The 15,799-nt window shown below is 43.4% G+C and overlaps 1 protein-coding gene across 5 annotated transcripts in view; it reads right to left on the bottom strand.

The window, feature by feature from the left end:
* Positions 1 to 15,799, bottom strand: part of NSD1 (nuclear receptor binding SET domain protein 1) — a 97,529-nt gene that overhangs the window by 34,851 nt on the left and 46,879 nt on the right. For 3 of the 5 annotated variants that reach the window (XM_075856560.1, XM_075856563.1, XM_075856562.1), the window contains exons 6-10: positions 9,238 to 9,359; positions 7,387 to 7,612; positions 7,182 to 7,284; positions 7,005 to 7,075; positions 6,772 to 6,899 (exon numbers count right to left, since the gene is read on the bottom strand). In XM_075856560.1, coding sequence (XP_075712675.1) covers positions 6,772 to 6,899; positions 7,005 to 7,075; positions 7,182 to 7,284; positions 7,387 to 7,612; positions 9,238 to 9,359 — 650 coding nt within the window. The remainder of the gene's footprint in view (positions 1 to 6,771; positions 6,900 to 7,004; positions 7,076 to 7,181; positions 7,285 to 7,386; positions 7,613 to 9,237; positions 9,360 to 15,799) is intronic. The other 2 variants (XM_075856564.1, XM_075856565.1) reach the window with 1 other exon arrangement.

The following is a 15,799-nucleotide window of genomic DNA, read 5'->3' as shown; positions in this document are numbered from 1 at the left end:
CCATTAAATCAATAAGTTGTACATTGTGGTACATAAAAAGTAGAAGTGTAAACTTGCACATAAGTAAAACGGCTTGGCATGCCAGTGCAGACAAAAGCAAAATGGGATCCCTATACACAGAGAATGACTGTTCCACAAATTAAAGGCTTAAAAAAACATTTTCACTGAAATTTCTGTTTTATTGTTCATTTGCTTCCTACATGAAAAATAAGCGAACATTTCTAGAGTCTGTGCATACCTTGTAGAAAGCGGATTATCCGGCTGATTCTGACAGACACGACAGCACACTGCTTCTGGCTGTGTTGACGCCCTCCCCCCTTCCTTTTTCTCAGTGTTAGAGATAGCAGCAGGGAAGGAGAGGCGGTTGTACACGGCAGATCAGAGTGGAGAGGGAAGATCACACAAGTTGTACTGAATCAGAAATGAGATACATAGCATTTGTGATTTCCCCCTCCCCAGTGCTTTTCTAGCGGTGTACAGAGAGATAAGTGGACACTCTGCTAGAGTAGGAAAGTAGAAAATTACGCCCACCAACATAAGTGTCCTCACCAGGAAGTAGAGATCCCTCATAGGCTGTAGAAGGGGAAGCAGTACAGAAGAGCTAGTGAAGGCAGCAGCATCCTGAACTCACAGACCTAACAGTATGTATTACTGGGAGGGACAGACTGGAAAGACTAGGAGCAAATTGCAAACTGAATAACTGGGAGTCTGAAAATAAACGAAGAAATAAAGTTTGCAGCCTGAAACAGTGCACCCTTTTGAACCCCAGGTAACCATAACCATATATAAAATGGGGATTTTTTGAGAAGGCAACGTAAAATCCTTTTCTCGTCCAGTGAATTGGGGGACACAGACCATGGTATATGCCATTTCCACTAGGAGGTGTGACACAAAGACTTAAAAAAAAAAAAAAAGTGTTAGCACCTCCTACAGGCACTAAGGTAGGTTTGTACAGAAGCAGAACACAAGGTAATAGAAACAATATCAAAACGATCTCTTCTTTAAGGTGGAGGGAGGAGCATAACTTGGGCAAAAAGGAGGACACAGTGCGGAAAACCGCCTTATCCTGTTGAAGAACTAAATACGGCGGACAAAGGAAAAAGGTGTACCTTGAAAAGGGAACAATGACTACATTTGAAAAAATATGGGCCCCTTGGTTAAACATACCAGGTCTAGCCCCTTCAGGGGGAAGTATCAGTTAAGGTCTAACTGATTATTAATATGTGCCGGGTTAATATCAGTCATAGCTATTTTGACTGTACATGCTTTCCTTTTGGAAACTTCTATATGAGAAATAATGTACCTTGGTTGGCAAACACTGATTGTTAACCCCTTAATGACCGCCGATACGTGTTTTTACGGCGGTCATTAGTGGGCTTTATTCTAGAGCGCCGCCAAACTACGTCGCTGCTGTAGAATAAAGTAAACAGAGCAGGGAGCCGTGAAATCTCCCTGCTCTCAGCTGCCAGAGGCAGCTGGGGGCGTCCCTGCTCTGCCGGGTGAGATCGATATTAGTATCGATCTCACCCGTTTAACCCTTCAGATGCGGTGCACAATAGCGAGCACCGCATCTGAATGGTTTTGGAGAGAGGGAGGGAGCTCCCTCTCATCTCACTGACACCCGGCGATAAAATCGCCGAGTGTCTGTGTCTTCTATGGCAGCCGGGGGTCTAATAAAGGCCCCCAGGTCTGCCTGGAGCGAATGCCTGCTAGATCATGCCGCAGGCATGACCTAGCAGATGCCTGTCCGTTTTAAACGGACAGGCAGTAATACACTGCAATACAAAAGTATTGCAGTGTATTATAATAGCGATCAGAGGATAGTGAAGTCCCCTAGTGGGACTAGTAAAAAAGTAAAAAAAGTTGAATAAAGTTAATAAAAAAAAAAAAGTGAAAAAAAAAAAAATGAAAAACCCAGCTTTTCCCCTTACAAAATGCTTTACTATTAAAAAAAACTACAATAAAGCAAAAAAGTTACACATATTTGGTATCGCCGCGTCCGTAACGACCCCGACTATAAAGCTGTTACATTATTTAACCCGCACGGTGAACGTCGTAAAAAATAAAATAAAAAACAATGGAAAAATTGCTGTTTTCTGTTAATCCTGACTTTAAAAAAATGTGATAAAAAGTGATCAAAAAGTCGCATCTACTCTCAAATGGTACCAATAAAAACTACAAGTCGTCCCGCAAAAAACAAGACCTTATACAGCTATGCTGACGCAAAAATAAAAAAGTTACAGCTCTTTGAATGTGACAATGTAAAAATGTAAAAAATGGCTTGGACATTAGGGCCCAGAATGCAAGCAGGGGGAAGGGGTTAAAGTAAAGAACGCTTGTACTTTTTGTAGTCCATTACATAAGAATGTTTTGTTTCACTTTTTTATTTTTGGGGGAGGGGGTTCTTGGAGAAGGTTTTATTTACTGTGAAAATCGTAAATGTTGCAATAAAAATTACTTGATTTAAAAAAAAATAAAAAAAATATATAATAATAATTATATGTCAGCCAATACCACAGGGCAGTCAGCTGAGAAACCCTCTGGATGGAGGTCACATCCACAAAGAACATCACCTTCCAAGTGAGCAGACTCAATTAAATTTCTCGAAAAAGCGGTTTAAAAACAGCCGACTGCATCACAGAAAAGAAGAAGGCAGAATCCCAAGTGCCCTACATACAGGAAATTTGGTGGTCCCCTGGGTCAATCTGTTCGCAACCGAGATAATCTGCTACCCAATTGTACACCCCAGGAGTGCGGGTTGCCAAGAGAGCAGGAACGTAAAAGCTCCTGTCACTCCAGGATCTTAAAGAGGCTCTGTCACCAGATTTTGCAACCCCTATCTCCTATTGCAGCAAATCGGCGCTGCAATGTAGATAAGAGTAACGTTTTTATTTTTAAAAAACGAGCATTTTTGGCCAAGTTATGACCATTTTTTGTATTTATGCAAATGAGGCTTGCTAAAGTCCAACTGGGCGTGTATTATGTGTACACATCGGGGCGTTTTTACTTCTTTTACTAGCTGGGCGTTCTGACGAGAAGTATCATCCACTTCTCTTCAGAACGCCCAGCTTCTGGAAGTGCAGACACAGCATGTTCGAGAGATCACGCTGTGACGTCACTCACTTCCTGCCCCAGGTCCTGCATCGTGTCGGACGAGCGAGGACACATCGGCACCAGAGGCTACAGTTGATTCTGCAGCAGCATCGGCGTATGCACCTGCAAACGCTGATGCTGCTGCAGAATCAACTGTAGCCTCTGGTGCCGATGTGGCCGACACGATGCAGGACCTGGGGCAGGAAGTGAGTGACGTCACAGCGCGATCTCTCGAGAACACGCTGTGTGTCTGCACTACCAGAAGCTGGGTGTTAACGAACAGAAGTGGATGATGCTGATTCGTCAGCATCATACACTCCCATTCCTAACGCCCAGCTAGTAAAAGTAGTAAAAACGCCCCGATGTACACACATAATACACGCCCAGTTGTACTTTTACTGTAAACACGCCCAGTTGTACTTTTGCAAGCCTCATTTGCATAAATACAAAAATGGTCATAACTTGGCCAAAAATGCTAGTTTTTTAAAAATAAAAACGTTACTGTAATCTACATTGCAGCGCCTATCTGCTGCAATAGCAGATAGGGGTTGCAAAATCTGGTGACAAGAGCCTCTTTAAATTCTTCTGTCATTGTGGCCTAACTTCGCATCCCACCTTGGCGATTGAGATGAGCAATTGATCTGGTCTGGAGAAACTAGGACGACTCCTTGACTCAAGAGTAATTCCATTGCATGAAAAAAAAGCAGCTGCCCTAGCAGGTGAGAAGGTGCGTGATAGAACCCATTGGGTGGAAGGCACACAAATTCGATCTTGTACCATGAGGAAAGGACATCTCGCACCTAATCATTTGAGGTGTGAGAGAGCCAGACGTCCTTGAAAAGTAGAAGTTTGCAGTCAACCGAAATTGGTCTTACACGCTGCAAGCTTAGTGGTCGGAGGGTTGGAGGCAGGCGAGTGCTCTTCTTACCTATTGCCTCCAAGATGATTTCGTCCAAGTGGGTCCCAAAAAAGACTGGGACCAGTGTAGTCAAGGAGCACTTTGAAGCAGTGTCAGTGGACTAGCATTTAAGTCATGCAGCCTGGTGCACGGCGACAACGGAATAGGAGACGTGAGCCACCAGACGACCTGTATCCAGGGAGGTTTCACAGATTCTTGGTAGCATTAGACAGCTAGAGAGAGAGGTCCACTAGCTCTTCTGTGGCTGCCCAAAGTATAAGCGAAAATCAGCCTCAAGGCCGAGCCAGCAGTTTCAAAGGAGGACCTGGAGAAGGACTCTATTCTGCGTACAAGAGATCACAGAAATAGGCAGAGTCCGCCATTGGAAGGCTAGTGGTCTTGGCCAGACGAGAGACAGGAGGGTCCACATCAGGACACTTTGACCATTTAGAGGAAATATCCTCCGGAGAAAAATACATAAGATCCAGGTGAAATTTCTGGGAAAATTTCTTTTCAGGATGTTTCCACTCCTTGGACACGAACCTCTTCAAACTTTGAGTGAGAGGGAAAAGGTTTAGGAGAGTTCGGGATGGAGAAAAGTTACCTTTTCTATCGGAAGAGCCGGGTCAGCATCCGTGAGATGTAAGCTGTCTCGAACCACAGTGGTGAGACTGTCCACACAACAGCATAGCTTGGAGGCTATCCCTTCATCCAGTTCTGAATTGGAATCAAAAGTTTATCCTTCAGACGGAGGCTCACAATGATGAGTTTCCCCTGCTGGAGGGGAGACTGATGAGGCAAGAGAGACTGACAAGGCAGGGGAAACAGAAGGCTGCGCAGATCTGACCCGTTTAGGAAGCCTGCCATGCGAAGAGAATGAGGATGGGGAGTTCCAATAAAGCTGTTTGGAAAGGCTGACCAAGATGCCCATCATGGAATGGGTGACAAAAGAGAGGTCACCGACGACCCTGGAAAGGGAGTGAACCTATTGCCTTTTCAGCACTAGGTGTGGGCCAGTGCGGGGGGTGGCTGAGATGGCTGGGCCACACAGCAAAATTTCCAAATTATTGATATTCAACAGTAGGTGGTGCACACAGTCAAAATGATCCCAGGTCCAAGGGAACTTACTTATCCACTTACTATGGGCCACAGGGGGGACGTCCACAAAAGCTCAGCTGGAGGCCAGCATGCATCGCACATAGATTGACCACATGTGAAACAGGCATAGTTACATACATAAGGTACCTATCAGGAGGATTCTACTCTGGTGTGTAAAATAGCAGTCACCTTGTTCCTTAGTAACAACTGGGAGAAAGACTAGTGACTATGAATCCACTTAAGATACTGCGAGAGACAAGGCTATACTTGAATAGGTGCAATGGACACCAGGGTTACCTAGGATGTTGCAGGTCTTTACTGTAGTTCACTGGCACAGTGTCTGGCACCTACTCCTTTCCTTTTAATTCCCACTCAAAGGCAGACCCGCCTCATTCGAAGAGTGTACTTAGGAATCATTAGAAATAATTGCCTGCTGGCAAAACGCCCTTTTTAACAACTACAAGCAAAGTAAAATAACAAATTTTTATTAGGCTATTAGAGCAAAAGACACTACATAGAAATTAAAAGTTGATGTTCACTGCTGATAGTAACCAGCATAGTGCAATGTGTGCCAGTAGCAAGATGTAAAGTGTCAGCGGCTGCAGCACGCTGCACTCTGACCAGAGTCAAAGTCAGTATCAGGGATCAGCAGTAACAAGTTAAAATTTCAAAGAATCCCACCCCGACATGTTTCACTGCAGATGCAGCGTCTTCAGGGGAATCGGGGCTAATGATCTTTACTGAGGAATCATAGTGCCAATAGCAGAAGCTCCTTGAAAGAGGTGCGGTGTGCTTTGTACCCAGCTCGTCTATGAGAAGTAGAAAGCGGCAGAAAAGGAACTGCCCCTTCTGTATACAGAGATTGGTTGCCGGCAGTCATCGCTGGCTAGGAGCAGAAACACAAGTCTCTCCCCCTAAAGAAAGCTGGAAACTGGGCGGCCAGCTGCTAAAAAAAACCAGTGTCCAGACACAGATGAGTCCCATTTTCAATTGTCTTGCTGCCCGCCAGTAGCAGCCCACCAGTAGCTGTCCTGGTAGTAAAAAAAAGTGCAGTTAGGGGCAGGTGCGCCAGATGCACGGTCACCTCACCACTTGGAGGGGGGGGGGGGTGGGGTCGAGGTAATACTCATCTGTCCTGAAGTCCAGTTTACCCCAAAATATAAAGCCAGTAGGTAAGTTCCTCCTGTGTGGCAGCTGTGGTGAGATGGGCCATGACCATTAGGCTGGTGGGCGACAAGATCTTGCGATCTTGTTTCTCTTCTCTGCATTATGGGTGCAAAAATTGGGGAAAATAGGGGGGACAGCGTTGCAGTTTCCCCATTGGAAGACGAAGAGAAAAATCAAATAATCAACTAACGTGCATAAAAACATAAAAGACAGCCTGCTGTAACACCAGGGATGTCTGCCTCCTACGGACATTAAGTTAAGACGCACTAGCTCAGTGCCTGTAGGTGGGGTATATACTGTAGGAGAGGCCAACACTTTTTTAAATCATCACTTCACGCGTCCTAGTGGCAACAACAACTTATGAACCGAGTCCCCAATGAGAAAATGAGTAAATGTACTTATCTATATCAAAGATGTCCTTAATAAGTACAGTGACCGATAAAAAAATCATATACTCTTAATATAAAATTCCTTTTTCAAAAACATTAAAGAAAATTAGAAGTGAAGCAGACTACCTTAGAAGGAGTGAATTTTTTTTCCTCCTCTTCCTCCTCCTCCTCTTGTAGGCCAAGCTGTTCATCCAAGTCATCAAATTCACAAACTCTGGGAATCAGCTTACTTTTGCGTCTGCTTCCACATTGTGCTTTAGTTTGAAAAACAAAAAAAAAGAAAACACTTAAGTATCTAGTGACTTAATAGCAGAAAATATGTTTAAAGGGCTACTAAACCCAAAGTCGATCTTATCTACATTTGCTGTGCAGTTGATTGGAATGTACAGTTCCTACAGCTGAATGTAGTCGGGATGCATTTCTGGTTTTCCTAAAGTAGAAAAAAAAACAAGGAAAGAAACAGTGCTAAAGCCCTGAAAGTGAATGCTTTGGGAGAGGTAACCATGTAAATGATACTGGCCAGGTTACATCGTTACCTGTTATTGTAGTTTTTTTTAATGCTGTTCTTACAGTATGTTATCAATGCACGTGGTTCTCCTTCCAGAACCACAGGTGACATAACAGGTAACAGATGTGGATCTTAAAAAGAAAACGTCAGCCAATAACAACACCCGGGCTAGAAATCATGCACTGATGTATATAAAGAACGCAGCTTGAAAACGACTGTATTTATGATCTCACCTTGTTTGGACTCTGCACCCCCATCAGGTTGTTCAGAGACATCTGAAGAAAAGGATTGAGTGGTATTCTCTGTTTTAATGGAAGAATCACTGCAAGGAACACTTGGAGAATTTGGTTCCTCAGTTGAGCAGTCATCTGTATCACAGGTGGTCTGTTCGACAGTGTCCTTAATTCGGTCATTATTACGCAGGCGACCTACCCGGCCTCTCTCTTTGGCGACTTCAGACTGTTGAAAAGTATTAGAAAAGAAGCTTACGATTAGAGATAAAAAAACAAAAAAAAAACTACATCAATTTGGTATCTTGTACTACTTTTACAAAATAAATAAAAAATGTCTTTGTGCCACCATATTCTGAGACCCATAACTTATTTTTATGTCGATGTAGCTGTTTGAGGACCTTTTCTTTTCTGGATGAGAGGCAAGTATTGGTACATGAATCTTTATCACTTTTTACTCCATTTGGGGGGGGGGGGGGGGGGCAGCGAAATTACCAGAAAACAGCTATGCTTGCATTTACATTTTTTTCCCCTACGGCGTTCACCCAGCTGGTTAAAGAACGTGATATTATAACAGTACAGTCTTTTTCGTACACAATGATACTAATTATGCTTATTTTTTTTATACATTTTTGGTGTAAAACAAAAAACGGGTAAAGGGTTTTTCTTAACTTCGTTTTTTTTTACTTTACTTCATTAGGGGAAATAGGGGACTTTACCATGCGATTGTTAGATCGCTCATGCAACACACTGCAATACTTTTGCAAGTCTCTCGTAAAGCTTAATAGGCCATTGATGGCAGACCTGGAGGCTTTCAATAGGCCTCCAGCTGCCATGGCAACTGATCAACACAGCGTTTTTGTTGCGTGCACACGAAAGCGGGGAGGGGGTGGGATTACGGCGCAGGCATAGCTCCTGAGACTGCTCCATACCCAATACCACCAAGACAGTGTTAACTAAACAGTTAACATAGACAAATGCAACATGTGGTTTCGCTACAGTTTTGGTGCAGCAACAAACTGCATCAAACAGTACAATTGGAAACTTGTACTAAGATAAAAAGGCAAATACATTTTTATAACCCGGATAACCCCTTTAGGCTAAAGTTTCTTATGGACTGCACCCTTTTTAGAACTGGCCTAACAATTTTATTTTTTTCATTATTGAGCTCAAGTGTTCCAGCCACAGCCATTGCCAACAGGAGGAAGCATCTAGGATTAACAGCTCCACCTACTAAGCGATAGCCTATGCCAACTCACAGTGCAGGGGCGCCGAGTGCTGAAACACGTGACACTCTAAAACCTTGTGAAAAGACTTCCCAGAAGAGAAATGTTCAAATACGCTTGCACAACTGAGACAAACGGAAACCATTGGCACCGGATCCGTCACCATTGAGGGAGGGGGTTGTTGAACTGGGCATGCCGAGAGAGCATTTTGGAGCAACTCGACGCCCTCGTTGCTCCAAAATGCTCATTTTTTTCTTCAAAGGAGGCACTCTAGGCTAATCTGATATGTATCATGTTTTACCACAATCTAGAACAGCTTGTTGGTAGTTCAATACGGACATCTGGTGACAGTCTCCCTTTAAAACTTGCACTGATTTTTTTCTGCTACATATGAATGTGAATTTGTTGGGAGAAAAATAATTACTTGCATAGTACTGTACATTGTTGACGATCTTTAGGTGCGGAATCAGCACCGAAAATCCACAACTTCTGAACATGGCCTTTGACTGCAAATTCTTGTGAGTGGAAAGGTTATTTGTAACAATCCTTTAATACTAAACTCTACAGAAAAAACACAGGCTCTACCGGGTAACAAGAAATAAAAATATAGGACTATAGAGAAGTGTACCAGAGAAGAAGATACAGGTTGCCTACAGTTCCGTTTCTTTGGAGTGCTGGATGTCCCATGTTCATCTGCATGATTTAGGATTCTCTTTCTTGATTTTTTTCGGTATTTACCACAATTTGTTACTGCAAAATAAATATTGTAAACATTGTTAATTGGTCAATAACCATTCAGCAACATGAGCTTTATACTAATGGTTCGAGGTTACGGCTCCTATACAACTTTTGGTTGCCAAACCTTAATGTTACCTATGGTGAGAAAAGTAACATGAAAATAGCCTAAGGCCTCATGAACACGACCGTAGCCGTGTGCACAGCCCATGATCGCAGAACGTACGGCCGCAGAGTGTCATCCGCGGGCCGCTCGCAAATCACGGACCGTTTACACATTGATTTCAAGGGCTTCTGGCGAATGCATGGACACTGGAAAACACGGTCGCGTGCATGTGCCCATAGAAATGAGTGGGTCTGCAATTCACCCGCAGATTTGTGGGCGAAATGCGACCGCAAAACACGTCCGTGTGCATGGGGCCGCTTTCAAGTTCACACAGCATTTGCAGTGTACATTTAACATATACACCATTCCTGACGTATATGTTAAAGGGATGCCTCCTAAGCATGCCATACAGTGGAATCTGTCACTCACAGGGTCCCATTTAAAAAACAACGTATATCCTGTGGTGTAATGTAATGTATATCCTGACGGAGGCTAAAAACACTCTTTTGGCCTCTGTCCAGTAAATGGGGGCCTATGAATAAATAGAATATATACCCTGGCAGCTATCCTGGCGTATAGCATTTTTTACGTTTTTCCATCGTTGCATTCCAAGAGCTATAACTTTTTTTTATTTTTGAGTCGACATAGCTGTATAAGGTCTTGATTTTTGCGGGACAAGTTGTATTTTTTAATAGCACCATATTGGGGTACATATTATTTATTGATTTACTTTTATTAACTTTTTTTTTGGGTGGGGGGGGGGGGGGACAGAAAAAAAACACAGAAATTTTGTCACTCATTTTTTGCGACCTAAGGGTATATTCACACGGCAACGCCAAATACGTCTGAAATTACGGCGCTTATTTCAGGCGAACACATCTCCTGAATTTCAGAAGTTTTTGCACGTGCACGCGTTTTTCGCAGCGTCCATTACGGACGTAATTGGAGCGGTTTTTCAATGGAGTCAATGAAAAACTGCTCCAATTACGTCCCAAGAAGTGCACTTCTTTGAGGCGGGCGTCTTTTGACAGCGACGCGTAAAAATACACCTCGTCTGAACAGAACATCGTAAAACCCATTGAAATCACTGGGCAGATGTTTGCAGACGTAATGGAGCCGTCTTTTCAGGCGTAATTCGAGTCGTAACCCGCCTGAATTATGTCCGTAAATAGGCCGTGTGAACATACCCTAAATCTACGCCGTTTACCGTGTGGTATAAATAACACTAACTTTATTCAGCGGGTTGTTACGATTGCAACAATACCAAATTTGTATGGATTTTGTATGTTTTACTACTTTTACACAGTAAAAATGCTTTTTTTTTTCAAAAATATTTGCTTTTGTGTCTCCATATTTGAAGAGCCAAGACTTGTAGTTTTTATCGGTACCATTTTAGAGTAGATGCGACTTTTTGATCACATTTTTTTTAAATCAGGGTTCACAGAAAACAGCATTTTTTTCCATTGTTTTTTATTTTATTTTAAATAATGTAATAGCTTTATAGTCGGGGTCGTTACGGACGCGGCGATACCAAATATGTGTAACTTTTTTGCTTAATTTTATAATAGTAAAGCAGTTTGTAAGGGGAAATAGTGGGTTTTTAATTTTTTTTATTAACTTTATTAAACTTTTTTTTTTTTACTAGTCCCACTAGGGGACTTTAATATGCGATCATCCGATCGCTTTTATAATACACTGCAAAACTTAAAACGGATAGGCATCTGCTAGGCCATGCCTCTGGCATGACCTAGCAGGCATTCACTACAGGCAGACCTGGGGGTCTTTATTAGGCCCCCGGCTGCCATCGGAGACACAGACACTCGGCGATCTTATTGCCGGGTGTCAGTGGGATGATAGGGAGCTCCCTCCCTCTCTCTCTCTCCAAAACCACTCAGATGTGGCGCCCCATCTGAGGGGTTAAACGGGTGAGATTGATACTTCTATCAATCTCTCACGTTCGAGCAGGGACGCCCCCAGCCCTCAGCTACCTCTGGCAGCTGAGAGCAGGGACATTTAACGGCTCCCTGCTCTGTTTATTTATCCTGATGCAGCACCGTGAAAAGGCGTATGCATCAGAATAAAGCCCATTAGTGGCCGCTGTGGAAAGGCGTATTGGCGGTCACTAATGGGTTAAACATAGACTGCAAATGCAGTGTCAATCCAGCCAGATTCTAGAGCTGGCCATAGACTTGGGATAAGTCAGCCAAAGCCACAGATTTTGTAGAGAACGGCTGAAGATCTTCCGCATATGGAGCCTTCAGACCGGATCGGGCATGTTGGATCTCATTGCCTTATTCCACTCTTCCTACTGTAATAAAAACATGCATGTTTGACCGAGCATGGTGGAGTTGAGAAAAATAGCTAAAATCGGCCAAATGAGAGTTCTGATGATCGCCGTCTCAAGTATATGGCCAGCTAAAAAATACTACCTGCATAAAATATTTCAGTATACACTAATGAGATTTGCGGTTCTCTGATTGGAGCACCCAAAGAGGTGCAATTGAAGTAGTAGATCAATATAGTCATGCAACGCAATGTCTCAATGGACATGATATCCCTAATGTGAGGACTTGGTATAAAGGGAAGCAGTGGGCCATTCCGGTGGAAACATTTTCAAGATTAAGGCCTCATTCACACGAGCGTATCAGATTCACGCGTGTGAAAAACGCGCGTGAATCTGGTCCGTGTATTGCGTTATGCATCAGTGTGCTTTGCGAGTGGCATGCGTTCTTCATGCACTCGCAAAGCACATTTTTTTATTTTCAATCGAATAGATGCGCAAATCACGCACCGCATGTGCAGTGTGTCGTTTTCCCGCACCCATAGACTTCGTGCACCAATATAGGACATGTAGCGAGTTTTGCGCAGCGGACTCTCGCTGCGTGAAAACCCACGCACGTTTGAACGGCCCCATTGAAATCAATGGGTCCGTGTGCTACTCGTGATTTCCATGCGCAGCACATGGACGTGATTCACGCTCGTGTGAATGGCGCCTTAGGCTACATTTACACGAGCGTATCAGATTCATGCATCAGTGTGCTTTGTGAGGGGCATGTGTTATTCACGCACACGCAAAGCACATTTTTTTTTTTTTAATTATTTTTAAATTGAATTGATGCGTAAGTCACACGCAGCACACGGATGTGCATCCGTGCGCTGTGTGTGATTTTCATGCACCCACTGAGTTCAATGGGCGATGGGTTTGTGAAAAACGCACCAATATAGGAAACGCAGTGAGTTTTACGCAACGGACACACACTGCATGAAAACTCCCGCATGTGTGAACGGCCCCATTGAAATCAATCAGGTCCACGTGCTGCGCGTGATTTCCCTGAGCAGCACATGGACGTTATTCACGTTCATCTGAATGAGCCCTAAACTTTTTTTTTAAAATATTTTTATTTTCCCTTATCCGATACATTAAAGGGGTATCCCTAAATTTCCCAGAATATGGACCCTTTAAACCCTTCATGGCCTTGATGCCCTATACAAAATTAGTAGTTCTAAGGTAACTGGTTCAAGTAATATTTACTCAATATTACTTAACCCCTTCCCGCTCCTGGACGAACTATTAGGTCATGGCAGCTGTATCGTTCGCGCTCCATGACCTAATAGTACGTCTCGGGAGTAACGCCGTTTCGGCCGTCCTCCCGACACATACAGGAGCTGTGATAGCTGCTGTCTCGTACAGCAGCTGTCACAGCTCCTACAGCGGGGACCGATCGCTGTGTCCCCGCTGATTAACCCCTTAAAAGCCGCGTTCTATAGAGATCGCGGCTTTTTAGGGGCTAAGCTGCCATCGCCGGCCTGCTACACGATAGCGGCCGGCGATGGTGACTATGGCAACCGGACACCAAACAATAGCGTCCGGCTATGCCATAGACGGAAGCCTAGTGGGCCCTGACAACGTCAGGACCCACTATGCTTGCTGTCAGTGAGTAGCTGACAGTTCTAATACACTGCACAACGCATGTAGTGCAGTGTATTAGAATTGCGATCAGGGCCTCCTGCCCTCAAGTCCCCTAGTGGGACAAAGTAATAAAGTTAAAAAAAAAAAAGATGTGTAAAAATAAGAAAATAAAAAAAAGTTTTAAAAGTAAAAACCCCCCTTTTTACCTTATCAGTCATTTATTATTAATAAAAATATATAAACAAATAAACTATACATAATTGGTATCGCCGCGTCCGTAACGGCCTGAACTACAAAATTATTTCGTTATTTATCCCACACGGTGAACGCCGTAAAAGAAAATAATAATAAACCGTACCACAATGACAATTGTTTGGTCACTTCACCTCCCAAAAAATGGAATAAAAAGAGATCAAAAAGTCGCATGTACCGAAAAATGGTACTGATCGAAACTACAGTTCGTTACGCAAAAAATAAGTCCTCGCACGGCTTTATTGATTGAAAAATAAAAAAGTTATGGCACTTCGAATAAGGCAACACAAAAAGTGAATGATTTTTTACTAAAAGTATTTTATTGTGCAAAAGCCATAAGACATAAAAAAAAAAACTATAAACATAGGGTATCGCCATAATCGTATCGCCCCGCAGAATAAAGTGAATATGTCATTTATAGCGCACGGGGAACGGTGTAAAAAAAATAGAATAAAAAAACAAAAGTAGAATTGCTGTTTTTTAGTCACCACGCCACCTAAAAATAGAATAAAAACTGATCAAAAAGCAGCATGCACCCGAAGAAAACTACAATGGATTCCTCAAGGGGTCTACTTTCCAAATTGGTGTCACTTTTGGGGGGTTTCCAATGTTTTGGCAACACAAGACCTCTTCAAACCGGACATGGTGCCTAATAAAAAGGAGGCCTCATAATCCGCTAGGTGCGCCTTTGCTTCTGAGGCCGGGGCTTCAGTCCATTACCGCACTAGAGCCACATGTGGGATATTTCTCAAAACTGCAGAATCTGGGCAATAAGTATTAAGTTGCGTTTCTCTGATAAATCCTTTTGTGTTAGAGAAAAAAAATGGTATAAAAGAGGATTTTCTGACAAAAAAAAATCTGTAAATTTTACCTCTACTTTGCTCTCAATTTTACGTGAAACACCTAAAGGATTCATAAACTTTCTAAATGCTGTTGTGAATACTTTGAGGGGTCTAGTTTTTAAAATGGGGTGTTTGATAGGGGTTTCTAATATATGGGCCCCTCAAAGCAACTTCAGAACTGAACTGTAACCTAAAAAAAATAAATAAATGAGGCAATACGCCGCTTCTTACATTATATGGATGAGCCGTGCCCACCCCGAGATAACCCCAGTTTTGACCGTTTGTATAAACGGAGACCCCTATTAGACCGTTTCAGTGCCCGGTTTTCCCAAGCATACACCCCCAAGAAGTGTATTTCTATTGAGGAGTCCCTGGTAAGAGGGCAAGGTATGGCGTGAAGATGTATAAGCTGTGCGAGAGTGCATCAGGGTATACCTACAGATTTAGGATATATGAAGGAAAGGCCACCCCCAAACCAGACTGCATCCTGGACTACAATAGGTACATGGGATGGTGGACTTGTCAGATCAAGCCCTGAAGCCCTTCAGCGCCATGTGGTGTGGTATAAGAAGCTGGCCGTGCACATCATAAAGATGGCATTGTACAATGCGTACGTGCTACATCGATGTGCAGGCCAGATGGGAACTTTCCTGGAATTTCAAGAGGTGATTATCAAGAACCTAATCTTTAGGGACCAAGAAGGGGGGGGCACCCAGTACTTCTGGAAGCGGGCCACACGCATCGTACCAGGGCGGCAACACTTTCCAGAAGTTCCCCAAACTGTCAAGAAGTGAAAAAGTCAAAAGAGGTGCAAAGTCTGCTATAAGAGGGCGATAAGGGATGACACAATATATCAATGTGACACGTGTCCCGAATAACCAGAGCTCTGTATGAAAGAGTGTTTTAAAATTTATCATACATCCCTTGGTTTATAATTTACCCCAATTTTACTTACCCTGATGTACTCCGCACAGCTTATCCCCCCTCGTCTTTCCCCTCTGGGCCCTGCTGTGTGCCCAGGCAGCTGATAACAGCCACATGTAGGGTATTGCCATACCCGGGAGAACCCACATTACAGTTTATGAGGTGTAGGTCTCCGGTCAAAATGCTCACTACACCTCTAGATGAATGCCTTAAGGGTGTCGTTTTTAAAACGGGGTCACTTCTTGCGGGTTTCAACTGTACTGGTACCTCAGGGGCTTCTGCATACATGACTTCGCACCAGAAAATCCCCAGTAGGCCAAATGGTGGTACTTTCCTTCTGAGCCCTCCCATGGGCCCAAACCGCAATTTATCACCACAAATGGGGTACTCAGGACAAATTGGGCAACAAAATGGAGTATTT

Source organism: Rhinoderma darwinii, chromosome 3 (assembly GCF_050947455.1).
Source record: "Rhinoderma darwinii isolate aRhiDar2 chromosome 3, aRhiDar2.hap1, whole genome shotgun sequence".
In the NCBI taxonomy this organism is placed as follows: Eukaryota; Metazoa; Chordata; class Amphibia; order Anura; family Rhinodermatidae; genus Rhinoderma; species Rhinoderma darwinii.
Note: the sequence above shows the minus strand (reverse complement) of the source record. Positions and strands in the feature narration are given on the sequence as shown.